Source organism: Ranitomeya variabilis, chromosome 4 (genome assembly GCF_051348905.1).
Source record: "Ranitomeya variabilis isolate aRanVar5 chromosome 4, aRanVar5.hap1, whole genome shotgun sequence".
NCBI classification, from domain to species: domain Eukaryota; kingdom Metazoa; phylum Chordata; class Amphibia; order Anura; family Dendrobatidae; genus Ranitomeya; species Ranitomeya variabilis.
This window is the reverse complement of record NC_135235.1, coordinates 474,040,487-474,054,401: the sequence shown is the minus strand read 5'-3', so window position 1 is coordinate 474,054,401 and position 13,915 is coordinate 474,040,487. Positions and strand designations below refer to the sequence as shown.

The 13,915-nt window shown below is 45.0% G+C and overlaps 1 protein-coding gene across 1 annotated transcript; it reads left to right on the top strand.

The window, feature by feature from the left end:
* The first annotated feature begins 8,719 nt into the window (after positions 1-8,719).
* FOXJ1 (forkhead box J1) lies at positions 8,720-13,455 on the top strand. The gene is made up of 3 exons (XM_077251794.1): positions 8,720-8,858; positions 9,589-10,132; positions 11,653-13,455. Exons 2-3 carry the CDS (start codon positions 9,620-9,622, stop codon positions 12,457-12,459), a joined length of 1,320 nt encoding a protein of 439 aa, XP_077107909.1. The 5' UTR covers positions 8,720-8,858; positions 9,589-9,619; the 3' UTR covers positions 12,460-13,455.
* Positions 13,456-13,915: the final 460 nt, after the last annotated feature.

Here is a 13,915-nt window from a genome sequence, read left to right as displayed (position 1 = left end):
ACCCCATGATGAGTTTCCCCCTCCACAGCTTATCTCTGCAGACTTCCGTCTTCTCTGGTCTTCTGCATCACATCCTAACATGATGCCCTTAAAGATAGCAGTGTCATAATGCTGCTGGATAAAAATATCTAACCTACGCTGAGCCCATGAATCTATAATTGCCCCTCACTATATTCCCTGCACAAAATATGACCCCCACACTGTCCCTCTTATGGTACAAACTCTCTACACTGCCCCCTCCTTTTCATACTGGGCCCCCCCCTTCACACTATCCTCTCACACTGGGTCGCCCTGATAGGGCTTTCATTCACCCCCCACATCCGATCACTGGCTCGCTCTTCTTATCTGCATCTCAAAAACATTTCTAGAATTCGCCCTTTTCTTACTTTCGACTCTGCAAAAACTCTTACTGTTTCACTTATTCATTCTCGTCTGGACTATTGTAACTCTCTACTAATTGGCCTCCCTCTTACCAAACTCTCCCCCCTCCAATCTGTCCTGAATGCTGCTGCCAGGATTATATTCCTCACCAACCGTTACACCGATGCCTCTACTCTGTGCCAGTCATTACACTGGCTACCCATCCACTCCAGAATCCAGTACAAAACTATTACCGTCATCCACAAAGCACTCCATGGCTCAGCACCACCCTACATTTCCTCTCTGGTCTCAGTCTACCACCCTACCCGTGCCCTCCGCTCCGCAAATGACCTCAGGTTGGCATCCTCAATAATCAGAACCTCCTACTCCCGTCTCCAAGACTTTACACGTGCTGCGCCGATTCTTTGGAATGCACTACCTAGGTTAATACGATTAATCCCCAATCCCCACAGTTTTAAGCGTGCCCTAAAAACTCATTTGTTCAGATTGGCCTACCGCCTCAACGCATTAACCTAACTATCCCTGTGTGGCCTATTAAAAAAAACAACAAAAAAACACATAATCAGTTTCCTCGCATCATGTTCTCATACACTTTATGCAGTCAATAGCACTCTGTGTCTGTACTGCTACATACTTAGGCAGTTAACTGGTTCATGCAGCTTTACATGAACACCCGAGCCTTACACTATGGCTGGTCCAAATAACTAAAGCAATTGTTACTATCCACCTCTCGTGTCTCCCCTTTTCCTCATAGATTGTAAGCTTGCGAGCAGGGCCCTCATTCCTCCTGGTATCTATTTTGAACTGTGATTTCTTTTATGCTGTAATGTCTATTGTCTGTACAAGTCCCCTCTATAATTTGTAAAGCGCTGCGGAATATGTTGGCGCTATATAAATAAAAATTATTATTATTATTATAGGGCCCAGTCTCTATACTATGAGCACCTCACTACACTGCCCCTTCTTGGTATACTGTCCCCTGCTGGCTGTGCCCTTACATGGTTCCCCATGCTACCCCCACACTACTCAGTCTCTATTCTGTGCCCGCTCATATTTTTGTTCTCCCATACTGTCTGCTGGCACTATTCCTCTCAATAGTCTCCTCATGTTTCCTCCTTATAAATGTACCCTCTCACTTGCCATACTGCTTCCTCACACATCACTCTGACTCCCCATACTGTGTCCACACCCATCCCATCACCCTCGCTCCCATTACTGTGTCTGCATAGATTTTCCCCTCACTCCTCATACTGTGTCCGCATCAATTCCTCCACTCACCAAATTGTGTCTGCTCCTATCTCCCCATATATGCCCTCTTCTCACCACTTCCTCCTCATATTGCCTTAAAATATCTTCTGCTCCCCATATTGTGTCTATACCCATCTTTTTTGCTCCCCAAACTTGTCATCAAATTATCGCCCCATTTTCACTAAATACCCCATCACAGTAAATCTAGCCCATACAGTAAATACCACACACAGTAAATACACCCCCACACACAGTAAATTCCCCCCACACAGTAAATACACACACAGTACATACACCTCCCACACACAGTAAATTCCCCCCCACACAATATACCTTCTGCTGCATTTTTCCCACACCTGTTTAACACTGTTGCACAGTTCTGTACAGAGGCGTATCTAGGGGGTAGCAGGCGGGGCATGTGCCCCGAGTGCAGCCGGCAAGGGGGTGCAGTCAGGCTGCCTAATGCTACGGTCCAAAGTGTCTCCCCTGGCAGCTACTTTCTGCCGCCTCCTGGATTGGGAGTCTGCAGTTCTCTGAACCAGCTATCAAGCTGACAGCCGATTCAGAGAAGCTGCAGCACCGGTTCCCAGTGAACAAATGTACTTGCGTCTTTCAGATGTGAGCACACTTGAATTTCTGATCACCAGGTCAGGGCGATGTCAGCAGTGTGATCAGGTCAGGTAATCACGCTGCTGACATCACTCGCTGGCGTTGAGAGCATTTGTGGTAAGATTTAATGTAACGGGGCTGGGGGGTATTTACTGTGTGTGATTTATTTACTGCCTTGGCAGGTATTTACTATGTGTAGCACCCCTGTGTGGGGGGGTGTATTTACTGTGTATGTGGGGTCTATTTACTGTCTGTGGGGGGTGTATTTATTGTGTGTGGTGTATTTACTGTGTTTAGGGGGTATTTACTGTGTGTGGGGGTGTATTTGAATTTAAAGACACAATATGATGAGGAAGGGGTAGGATGGGGGATCGGTGCAGACACAGTATAAGGAACGAGGGCATAAGGTATGCGGACACAGTATGGGGAGCGTGGGTGATGGGATGGGTGCGGACACAGTATGGGGAGTCGGAGGGGTGTGTGAGGAGGCAGAATGGAAAGTGAGAGGGTAAATATATGAGGAGGGAGGGGGAAACGTGTGAGGAGACTATTGAGGGGAAAAGTGCAAGTAGACCGTATGGGGGAAGAAAAGTGTGACTGGACACTGAATAGATACTGAGTAGTGTGGGGGGTAGCATGGTGGAACAGTGTAAGGGCACAGAAAAGAGGGGACAGTATACCAAGGTGGGTGGAGTGTGGTGGTGGGGGCATAAGATAGAGACTGGACCCTATAGGGGGGACCCAGTGTGAAGAGGGGGCTCATTATGGAAAGGAGGGGGCAGTGTGGAGAGCATGTACCATAAGAGGGACAGTGTGGTATCATATTTTGTGCAGGTACAGTGAGGGGCAATCATTTATTCAGGGGACCAGCATATCGCAGATATTTTTTATTCAGGAGCATTATAATGACACTGCTATCTTTAAGGGTGTTGTGTGGGGATGTGCTGCACAAGACCGGAGAAGATGGAAGTCTGCAGAGACGAGCTGTGGATGAGAAAACCCATCATGGCACCTGGACAAGATGAAGAAAAGAAAGAACGACTCCAGACTCCAGAGACAACGTCATCTATCAGGTATCTGGATTTAAATTATTTTTTTGTGATACTAAGTCTCATATTTATATTTATGTTATGAGCATTAAAGGAGTTGTCTAAGTTTGATAAGAGTCTGTAGTCATTCTATGTGACTGCAGACTTTTGATTTCTCACAGTGCGCACTGCACGCTGTCAGGATTTTCTCGTGCCGGTGATTTGCATACATGTGGTCACGTACCGACGAGACATGCATGGCCTCACTCAATGAAAGTGAATTTCCTAAAATTGTGCAGTGCATGCGCTGTGAGAATTCAGAAGCCTACAGCCACCCTATAGTGACTGCAGACTTTCTTCTCAAATGTGGACACAACCTTTACTTATAAAATGAAGCCCTGAAGCCAATCTTAACAGCGTGTAATATCCTCAATGTCAGGATTCAGCTCTGCTTGCTGGCTACACCAGTCATCACATGGCCAATTCATTCATATGCGATTTTCATACTTATGGTCACGTGACAACGAGCTTTTCTCAGTTTTTTTTACTGGGCATTGAATTAGGGTGAGATCGTCGGCATGTGAGTAAGTGTGCAAACGGCAAACAGTGGGTACGGAAAGTATTCAGACCCCTTTAAATTTTTCATTCTTTGTTTCATTACAGCCATTTGGTAAATTCAAAAAAGTTCATTTTTTTCTCATTAATGTACATTCTGCACCCCATCTTGACTGAAAAAAAATAGAAATGTAGTAATTTTTGCAAATTTATTAAATAAGAAAAACTGAAATATCACATGATCATAAGTATTCAGACCCTTTGCTCAGACACTCAAATTTAAGTCACATGCTGTCCATTTCCTTGTGATCCTCCTTGAGATGGTCCTACTCCTTCATTGGAGTCCAGCTGTGTTTAATTAAACTGATAGAACTTGATTTTGAAAGGCACACACCTGTCTGTATTCGGCTGGTTTCACACTTGCGTTTGGCTGGTCTGCGTATGGCTGTGTACTTCCTCTGTTAAGCTCCGCCTACTTCCACATGCATCCTGCGTACCTATCTTTAACATTGGATACGCAGGGAATTGCGTTGTATGCGGATGCGTCCGCTTGCGTCATTTTGACGTGCCCACCGACCGCACGAGAACGCAAAAAGTTGCGTTTCCGTGCAGTCGGAGGGCATCCGCATACAACGCATATCCCTGCGTATCCAATGTTAAAGATAGGTACGCAGGATGCATGTGAAAGTAGGCGGAGCTTAACAGAGGATGTACGCAGCCATACGCAGACCAGCCAAACGCAAGTGTGTACTCAGCCTAAGACCTCACAGCTCACAGTGCATGTCAGACCAAATGAGAATCATGAGATCATAGGAACTGGCCAAGGAGCTCATAGACAGAATTGTGGCAAGGCGCAGATCTGGCCAAGGTTACAACAGAATTTCTGCAGTACCCAAGGTTCCTAGAGCACAGTGGCCTCATAATCCTAAAATGGAAGAAGTTTGGGACCACCAGAAGTCTTCCTAGACCTGGCCGTCCAGCCAAAATGAGCTATCGTGGGAGAAGAGTCTTGGTGAGAGGTAAATAAGAACCCCTCGATCACTGTGGCTGAGCTCCAGAGATGCAGTAGGGAGATGGGAGAAAGTTCCACAAAGTCAACTATCACTGCAGCTCTCCACCAGTTGGGCCTTTATGGCAGAGTGGCCCAATGGAAGCCTCTCCTCAGTGCAAGACATATGAAAGCCCGCATAGAGTTTGCTAAAAAACACATGAAGGACTCGCAGACTATGAGAAATAAGATTCTCTGGTCTGATGAGATGAAGATAGACCTTTTTGGCGATAATTCTAAGCGGTATGTGTGGAGAAAATCAGTTACTGCTCATCACCTACCCAATACAATCCCAACAGTGAAACGTGGTGGCAGCATCATGCTATGGGGGTGTTTTTCAGCTGCAGGGACAGGAAGACTGGTTAACATTGAAGGAAACATGAATGCAGCCAAGTACAGAGATATCCAGGATGAAAACCTCTTCCAGAGTGCTCTGGACCTCAGACTTGGCCGAAGGTTCACCTTCCAACAAGACAATGACCATAAGCACACAGATAAAATAACAAAGGAGTGGCTTCAGAACAACTCTGTGACCATTCTTGACTGGCCCAGCCAGAGCCCTGACCTAAACCCAATTGAGCATCTCTGGTAGACCTGAAAATGGCTGTCTGCCAATGTTCACCAAACAACCTGATGGAAATGGAGAGGATCTGCAAGGAAGAATGGCAGAATATCCCCAAATCCAGGTGTGAAACACTTGTTGCATCATTCCCAAGAAGATTCATGGCTGTATTAGCTCAAAAGGGTGCTTCTACTCAATACAAGCAAAGGGTCTGAATACTTCTGACCATGTGATATTTCAGTTTTTCTTTTTTAATAAATTTGATTAATGTCTATATTTCTGGGGGTTTTTCAGTCAAGATGGGGTGCAGAGTGTACATTAATGAGAAAAAAATGAACTTTTTTGAATTTACCAAATGGCTGCAATGAAACAAAGAGTGAAAATTTTACAGGGGCAGAATACTTTCTGTACCCACTGTATGTGCTTGGATGGGGGGGGGGGGGGGGGGACCAAACTGAATTCTTGCTCCTGGTGCCAGAAAACCTGGATACATCTCTGGTACTGTAGGTCTATATGTATAGAATGTAACGCCACTATATTCACCGGTTGTTGTAGCCATGTATTGTTTTCCGAGAAGCTATATCCTTCTGGAAGACATTTGTGCAGTTCTTTTCCCAAGAGAATATGGTAAAATGCAAATCGATATTGCGAGACTGGTGGGCTACTTCAATACTTATTAGATCATCACTTGATCCCATTAAATCAGCGATGTTGTACATCAAATCTGTCACAGAAGGGAATACTTAGGAACCTGCCCATAGTGCTGGATGAGTGCTCAATTATTCTGGGATGAAAATCACACCCCGACAGTGTGGCCCAATGCATATGAAGTTAAACCTAAAGATGATAAATGTGTAATTGATAGGTGTTTGACTGAAGAACCGCCACCGATTACAAGAAGGGAGATCCCAAAGGCCCTGGTGAGAATAGATGGTAGTTATTGTGAAACTTGAGGGCCATTATCAACATCTTCAACAAGGCTCACAACTATTTTAATTTATTTTAGGCCAAAGGAACCCTTTGGACCCATTCTTAGGCTCCAGGGCCCATGTGTGATTGTTACTCCTGCACCCACAATGGCAACGTCCCTGAATGGTAATGAGCATGTGCAACTACTGCTCAATTCTTTCTATAAGGCCGGGGTCACACTTGCGAGAGCAATGCGAGAAACTTGCGCCTCAATACCCAGCACTGCCACCGGCACTCGGGACCGAAGCGTTCAGCTGCATAGAAATACATGTAGCCGCATACTCCGGTCCCGAGTGCCGGCGGCAGTGTCGGGTATTGAGGCCAGAGACTCGTGTGAGTTTCTTGCATTGCACTCGCAAGTGTGACCCCGGCCTAAGAGTGGTGGTTGCACTCTTTTCTATCATAACTTTTCAAAAGGACCCTGGCACCTTGTCAAGGGTGTCCAATTTTTTGTTGTTATTTTATTCCCTCTGCTCCTTTCAATGTTCACCTTTTTTCAGTGGCAAGGTAATAACACACCCCCCTAGAGAATCCTGAGCCAGGCCGCTTTGGTAAAGATCATAAAATTAGCATTAAATAAAAAGCTCCGTATCTCTGGAAGCTTTGAGAATAAAACGAGCAAAAAGCGCTCACTTTTGACTTGGTGACAGGTCCTCTTTAATTGTGGTCAGTGGAGACCTTCTTGGCATCTCACATACAGTGCCCATCATGTTAATGGGAGGTGTCAGGGCTGATAACTGGCCAGTCATCCTATGTCTATGGCAGGTACAGGACACATCTGTCTCACCTCAGTGCAAGTGATCAAAGACAGATAATGAAGGTGTAAAAGAGGGAAGTTGGGCTCATCCCCAGGAGGTAAATTGGTCAATCACGCATATAAAAGGCTGTTATTGTCCTGGTGTCCAGCACTGAGAGAGGGAAAAGGCAGCAGATCCAGCGGGAGATAGGACTGGTACCTGCTCACTGGGCTCTTGCTGGGGGCAGCATGGTGGGGGCTTTTTGAAGAGAGATTTTGGTGGGAAATTCTGCCATATCTGAGTCAACTTACCATCCGAAAGCGACTGTTTCTATAGAAGTACTAGCCGTCTGAATTTCCTCCCATACAACGTCGAGCACAAGGAAGGAAGCGCAGTTCTGTCCTAACACAAATCCAGTTAACCCATTTTCCAGGCCACCTTTGCCCACACTTCAGTTATGTCAGCAGAACTGAATGGGTAAATTGCCTGCAATCCCTTATTATGCAAATAGGTGCCATGTCTTTGGCATTCCTCCAATCACACCACCCTCCGCCTCTCCTAGTATTTTGGGGGATCTTTTCAGATCCCATATTTTGCCTATGGGAAAAAACCCAAATGAATGGGTCTTTTGCTTTGCCACAGCACAGAGGGGACAGGGCTGTCACCAAAAGAAGAGGAGGGGCGGGCGGTGCGCCTGCCAGGCAGAATAGAGGCCAATGACTGCGTTAAGTGAAATTGTTTCCTGGGGCACAGTCTGTAACCCCCACTTCATCCTTCCCCCATCATAAGCAGGCACATCACTGCCTCTCCACGTCTGTATACCGTGTGTACAGCGCTATATACTAGTGACAACACCAGGATGTAACAACGGGGAGAGAATGCGAAGGGTTAAAGCTCCTCCAGGACACAAACCGGTCCGATCACTGTGCAACTGGTGACGTCTGAGGTCCCATCCGAAATAAGGTTTCACACATTCGCCATATATTTACCCTCCATATAGAAAACTGCCCCCGCACCGGTGGGATTTATCAGAGTTTGTGTGGGATTTCGGACGATCCTACAAAGAATAATGGCTAAAATGGCGGAATCTGCAACTTACACTGTTGGCGAATAGCAGCAAGCGCATTAGTCTACGCTAAGGGGCGATCCATTTACCAATATGGAGATCACCCCCCAAAATAAGTCTCAGAAGCCTGGTTAAACCCACGAGTGGTGACTATTAGGTGCAAAACATGCTGACTTGTATAGGAGACTAAAGTAAAGTGTGAGCCCCCCATTCTAGTCACTGATTGACCCTCTATAGGCACCAGCTCCAGCTCAGATCCCTCTAACAGCGCCCCCAGCAGGCGGCCACACGCTACAAGGCAGTGTGACATGAATCATGCAGACCAGCCCCTCCCCCGCTGCCTTCTTGCCCCTCACCATGTACATGCCAGCATGCCAACCATGTCCTGCCAGACACAGCGCGCAGCCACAGGAGGGGGCGTGGCGGCATGACTGCGCTCACCATGGAGACTCACCGGCCAATCGGAACGCTGGAAGCTGTGTACACGGGCGGAGCGTTGCCATAGTTCCCAGAGAAGCCTTTCACAGCCGCTGGTACTTAATGCCTGGCAGGAGACGCTGGGAGATAAGAGCTGGCAATAACTCATCTGCGGCTCCTCAGCAGTTCTGCTGCGTCTTCTGGAAGTTTCGTGTGCAGCCTCCCGATCAGCTGTCAGGTAACAAGATCCATCCGTCCCCCTGAGATTAGTGATCGTCCATCATTGGGGGTCTCCAATGGGGCAGCGCCCGGTTTTCTGCTCTCTGCCAGCTGCTGTATAGAATGGGCAGATATGAGAATGAGAACACAATGGCTGTAGGTTGGCACCTCGGCCTGGCAGAGGATGGGCAGACGTGTGCTGACTGCTAATCGGCTGCTCCTCAATAGATCAGCGTTATGGGCTTATAGCCAGAATGACTTGTACCATCAACATGGCATAAACCTTCTGCCCAAACCTCAGGGCAAAAGCTACCCTAATGTTACAGCTACCCCTGCTTGTTACCTCCAGGACTCTGGCAGTGATCTCATACTTTTTTTTTTTTCTCAAATTAGCCATCACCCCCATCGTTGTCCTCCTTGGTACCTAAATCTTGTAAAAATAACCATTGAGTTTCAGTAATGCATCTATTTCTTTATTGTGAGACTTAATGAACAAGAATATACTGGGTATATGATAACTGCCGCTTTATAGGTGTTGTGAAACCACAACTCCCAGCATGCTTTGCCAGTAAGCTGCTCTCTTACAAATCTACAAATTCTAACCTCCCCTGGCATCTGACGTTTGGGAGTTACTGATATGTGACAGCCAGGGAGCAATAACGTGATGATCACCTTGTATATCACCTCACCTATAATCCATGCTTGCTCCATTGGGTTCCTTCTCTAAGACGTACATTATTTTGTTTTAGGAGAAGTCTTCGGACCACTGCGGCTTCCTGAATGTTTGACTTGTCCACTGCTGTCCCGACAGACATGGCAGATAACTGGCTGGCCTACCAGCCAGAAGGTGAGGTAGGACATGAGCCCCTCTCCAGCTCAGTCAACCTGGACGACAGCCTGACCAGTCTTCAGTGGCTACAAGAATTCTCCATTATCAATGCCAATGTGGGCAAGACCCCCTCATCCTCTGTAGACCCTCAAGGCTACCGTCATCTACCAGGTTCTGCTGCCCCTTGCTCTCCACTGGCTGCTGATCCTGCCTGCTTAGGAATGCCTCACACCCCGGGTAAGCCAATATCATCTTCTACCTCAAGGGCTGCCCATCTGGGACTTCAACCTATGGAAGAGATTGACTACAAGACCAACCCGCATGTTAAACCACCATACTCCTATGCCACTCTCATATGCATGGCAATGCAAGCAAGCAAGAAGACCAAGATCACGCTTTCTGCCATCTACAAGTGGATCACAGACAACTTCTGCTACTTCCGGCATGCAGACCCCACTTGGCAGGTAAATATGAAAAAACAGGCACAAGAAACATGTTATACCTGATGCCACAACTTCTAACAGATCCATGATTCAGTCGTTTCCTATATGATACCTGCACCAAGCTAATTTTGTGTTCTGCATGATATCGATTATAGGGGAAATTTCACATAAATGACCCAACATCCTCTTAATCTTAATTATGGCCTTTCCCATAAATCTGTCACTGATGCAGCCTTCCTAGTCTTGAGGCAATAAGGCATGCTGTTGGCATCTTTCTGCCTTTCTCATCCTCCCCTGGGTATAATTATTCTCTAGTTCTGTGACTCCCGAGTTACTATTTTGCACATTCTGCATCCCACAGCATCACTAGTGTTACATTAACCCCTGTGATCCATCAAACAGAGGCAATAAAATTGTCCTTTCCCAAATTTTGCACAATAGGGGTTCGTGTTGCTGAAAGGGGTGCAGCACAATGATTAATATAATGTAGGGTCAAAGCAGGTCCTATAGAAGGTCACTAACTACACGGCCATATATCAGTGTACTATTAGGTTGTGGATGTCAGCTCCTTCCCTCCCTCTGTTCTGTAGAATCTGTGTGGCCCTGACACTGCATTGTCTCATGGTAATAGATGGTTCTTGGGAGGGACCAGACAAGGCTGGTTTATGGGGGAAATCTTGTACAGTGAGGTGGGAGGGGGCGATTACCGGAAAGGGGGAAACTAGAAGTACCCCCCTTCCCAGCTTCTTTAAACAAATATCTATCTATCTATCTATCTATCTATCTATCTATCTGTCTATCTATCTATCCCATATCATTCTATCTATCTATCTATCTATCTATCTATCTATCTATCTATCTATCTATCTATCTATCTATCTATCTATCTATCCCATATCATTATCTATCTATCTATCTATCTATCTATCTATCTATCTATCTATCTATCTATCTATCTCTGTGCATTAAGTACATCCATCTATAAATAAACAAGTTTGAAAGACCATAAACTTTCTCGAGACGGATAATGAAAACTACTCCCCCAGCTAGTCTCAGACTTTACTGGTTTAATTAAACACTGGTGATGGGGGGGCATCGCAGACACACACAGGTGGTGAGGATGGAGACCGCTGAGGCAAGAATGATAAATATGTTTAACTGGCCAAGCAATAAGCATCCAAAGTCCCACAAGGGAGGGGGATGAATAGAAAAAGGGAGGTGGGGTCTGTTTCGTTTTTTCTCCCCTTGTTAAATTTCATTAAACAGTAAATAGCGGATCAGGAAGATCCGGGATCCCTGTGGTTGGGGGATGGGTGTAGACTTAGGATAAAGGGAAAAAAAAGGAATGTGACCATTTTTATGCCTTTTTTACTGGAAACTTCTAAAAAACAATTGTCAAACCCAAAAAGAAAGTATGGCTTCTCCTTTCTGTACATGGCTGGGCCAACTTAGTGTCCAATATAGGAGTTCAATTATAATATTGTCTAATGCATGCTATGGATTTTTCTTTTGACCCTCCTCTGATTTTTTTCCTTCTGTAGAATTCCATCAGACACAATCTGTCGCTCAATAAGTGCTTTATTAAAGTTCCTCGAGAGAAAGACGAGCCAGGAAAAGGTGGGTTTTGGAAGATTGATCCACAGTACGCTGACCGACTTATGAATGGTGCCATTAAAAAGAGACGACTGCCACCGGTCCAGATCCACCCAGCTTTTGCCGGAGCACAGTCCACTTCCTCTGATAATAATATGGGTTCTGTGTGGTCTTTGAATGTGAGCTCCGAGTCTCACCAACTGCTGAAAGAGTTCGAGGAAGCAACTAGTGAACAAAACTGGAATTCTGTCGGAGAACACGTGTGGAACATGGCAGAAAACAAAGGTCACAAGCGCAAGCAGCCATTGCCTAAGAGGATGTTCAAAACTCCCCGCTTATCCAGTTCCCCAATGCTGTCCCATGATGACCAGACAGAACTTGGACCACTGAAGGGAGGTTTTGACTGGGAAGTCATTTTTGACTCAAACCTCAGTGACAACTTCTCAGCGTTTGAGGACCTGGAAGTTACACCACCACTGAGCCCAGTTAGCCAATCTGTTGACCTCACAGTCCACGGTAAACACATTAACTGTCCTCAACAGTGGTATCCCATGGGCCAGGATCAAGCAGCAGTTCAAAATAGTTTGGATTTTGATGAGACATTCCTGGCCACCTCATTTCTCCAGCACCCATGGGATGAGGGTAGGAATGACTACCTTTCAAACTCTTCCAACATAGATCAGCTGTTTGATCTCAATGAAGAATTCCCTCCAGGACTCAATGACTGGAGCTCTATGAATTCCTATTTACAATAATGGGGCCATCTTAAACTTTAAAAGACTTGTGTACATTATATACTTACATATAGATATACCAATCCATTTTTATATTTACATTTATCTGACCTTGAACTCATGGACTGAGGAGAGCATTCAGACGTTTACAAGTCTAACAAAGGGATTCAGAGCCTCCAATGTAAGACAACTTCTCTACTGAATCCTGGAAGAATGGTCTACAGAACAGAATGAACTCTGGACTTAGAGAAGACCCTTCCCTTATTCCTCAATCACATGTACAGTACTTAGTAAAGAGACAGAAAAAAATTAAACTTTTGTACTTATTTTTCTACAGATAAAAGCAAAAAAAGAAACTATGTTTTTGAAAAATATTTGTTTTTGTTTTATTCTGACTTGTGATCTTTGGTGACCAGCCTGAGTAAGATATGTTATATCATACGAAATGATCAATTCTGAGTAATGTGCAATGTGTTCTCTCAATCTGACGTGGTTTGTATTGACCTCTAGAAAAAATATGATGACCGCAGGTTATTTGGGACCAGGGGCATTTCATAGCTCTGCTTCTTTATATTTCCATTGGTTGGATGTCAGAACAAACCATGTAAGATATAAATATATTTAGTGTCGGGTGTTACATGAATGGGTGCTGCTGGAAAAATAAAAAATATAAAAAAGAGGTGTATTTTTAAGAATATATTAAGCCTTTGCTGCCAGAGTCCTTAAAGTGTTGCATTCTCCGCTGGTGTTAAGAGTTAAGTAGGTGGCCTCACTTGGATTCTGATACGTGGAAGGGGAACAAATGTGCATGTGTGTGTGAGAAGAGCTGGCACCAGTGAACAATAAGGAGTTTATGACTGTTCACCGCCTATCTGAATGGCTTAAACAATGTTATGCAATTTCAATTGGGGTGGGAATCAGGGTTAAATACTAGGAAGATTAAATACGGCACTCTTGTATGGACATTGAAGGTGCATTGAATTTTCTCCTGTGGATTTAAATAAATGCATTTTTCTGAAAATTATTTTGGTATGTTTATTGGCAAAAAACCCCCTAACCCTCAATAGTTCAAGATCTATCAGCAGTGAAGACTTCTGCCCAAGCCCAACAAAACTTAGATATGGACACCCAGAACTATGACTTATTTTTCTCGCCAAAACCAAAAATACATTACTCCGTAAGATTTAACCTTGATAATCTAAGAAAATGGTTAAGTTGATGAATCCTAATCATTTCTATGCAGCAGATTGAAGGCAAAGTGTTCAAGAAGAAACCGAGCACCTGGCACTAAAGCTCATGAACCTCTTATCAATTCCTACAGCCATAAGACCCATTTGGGTTAATAAATTTAATTAGGGGAGACATTCCAAATCTTTTGTAGGTCAAAAGGCACTTTCAAATAAGACTCTTAGCGATGAGCTATACATGGCACTAAAGTCAAGGATTTCTATTGATAATATGCCCAAGGATTTGTTTT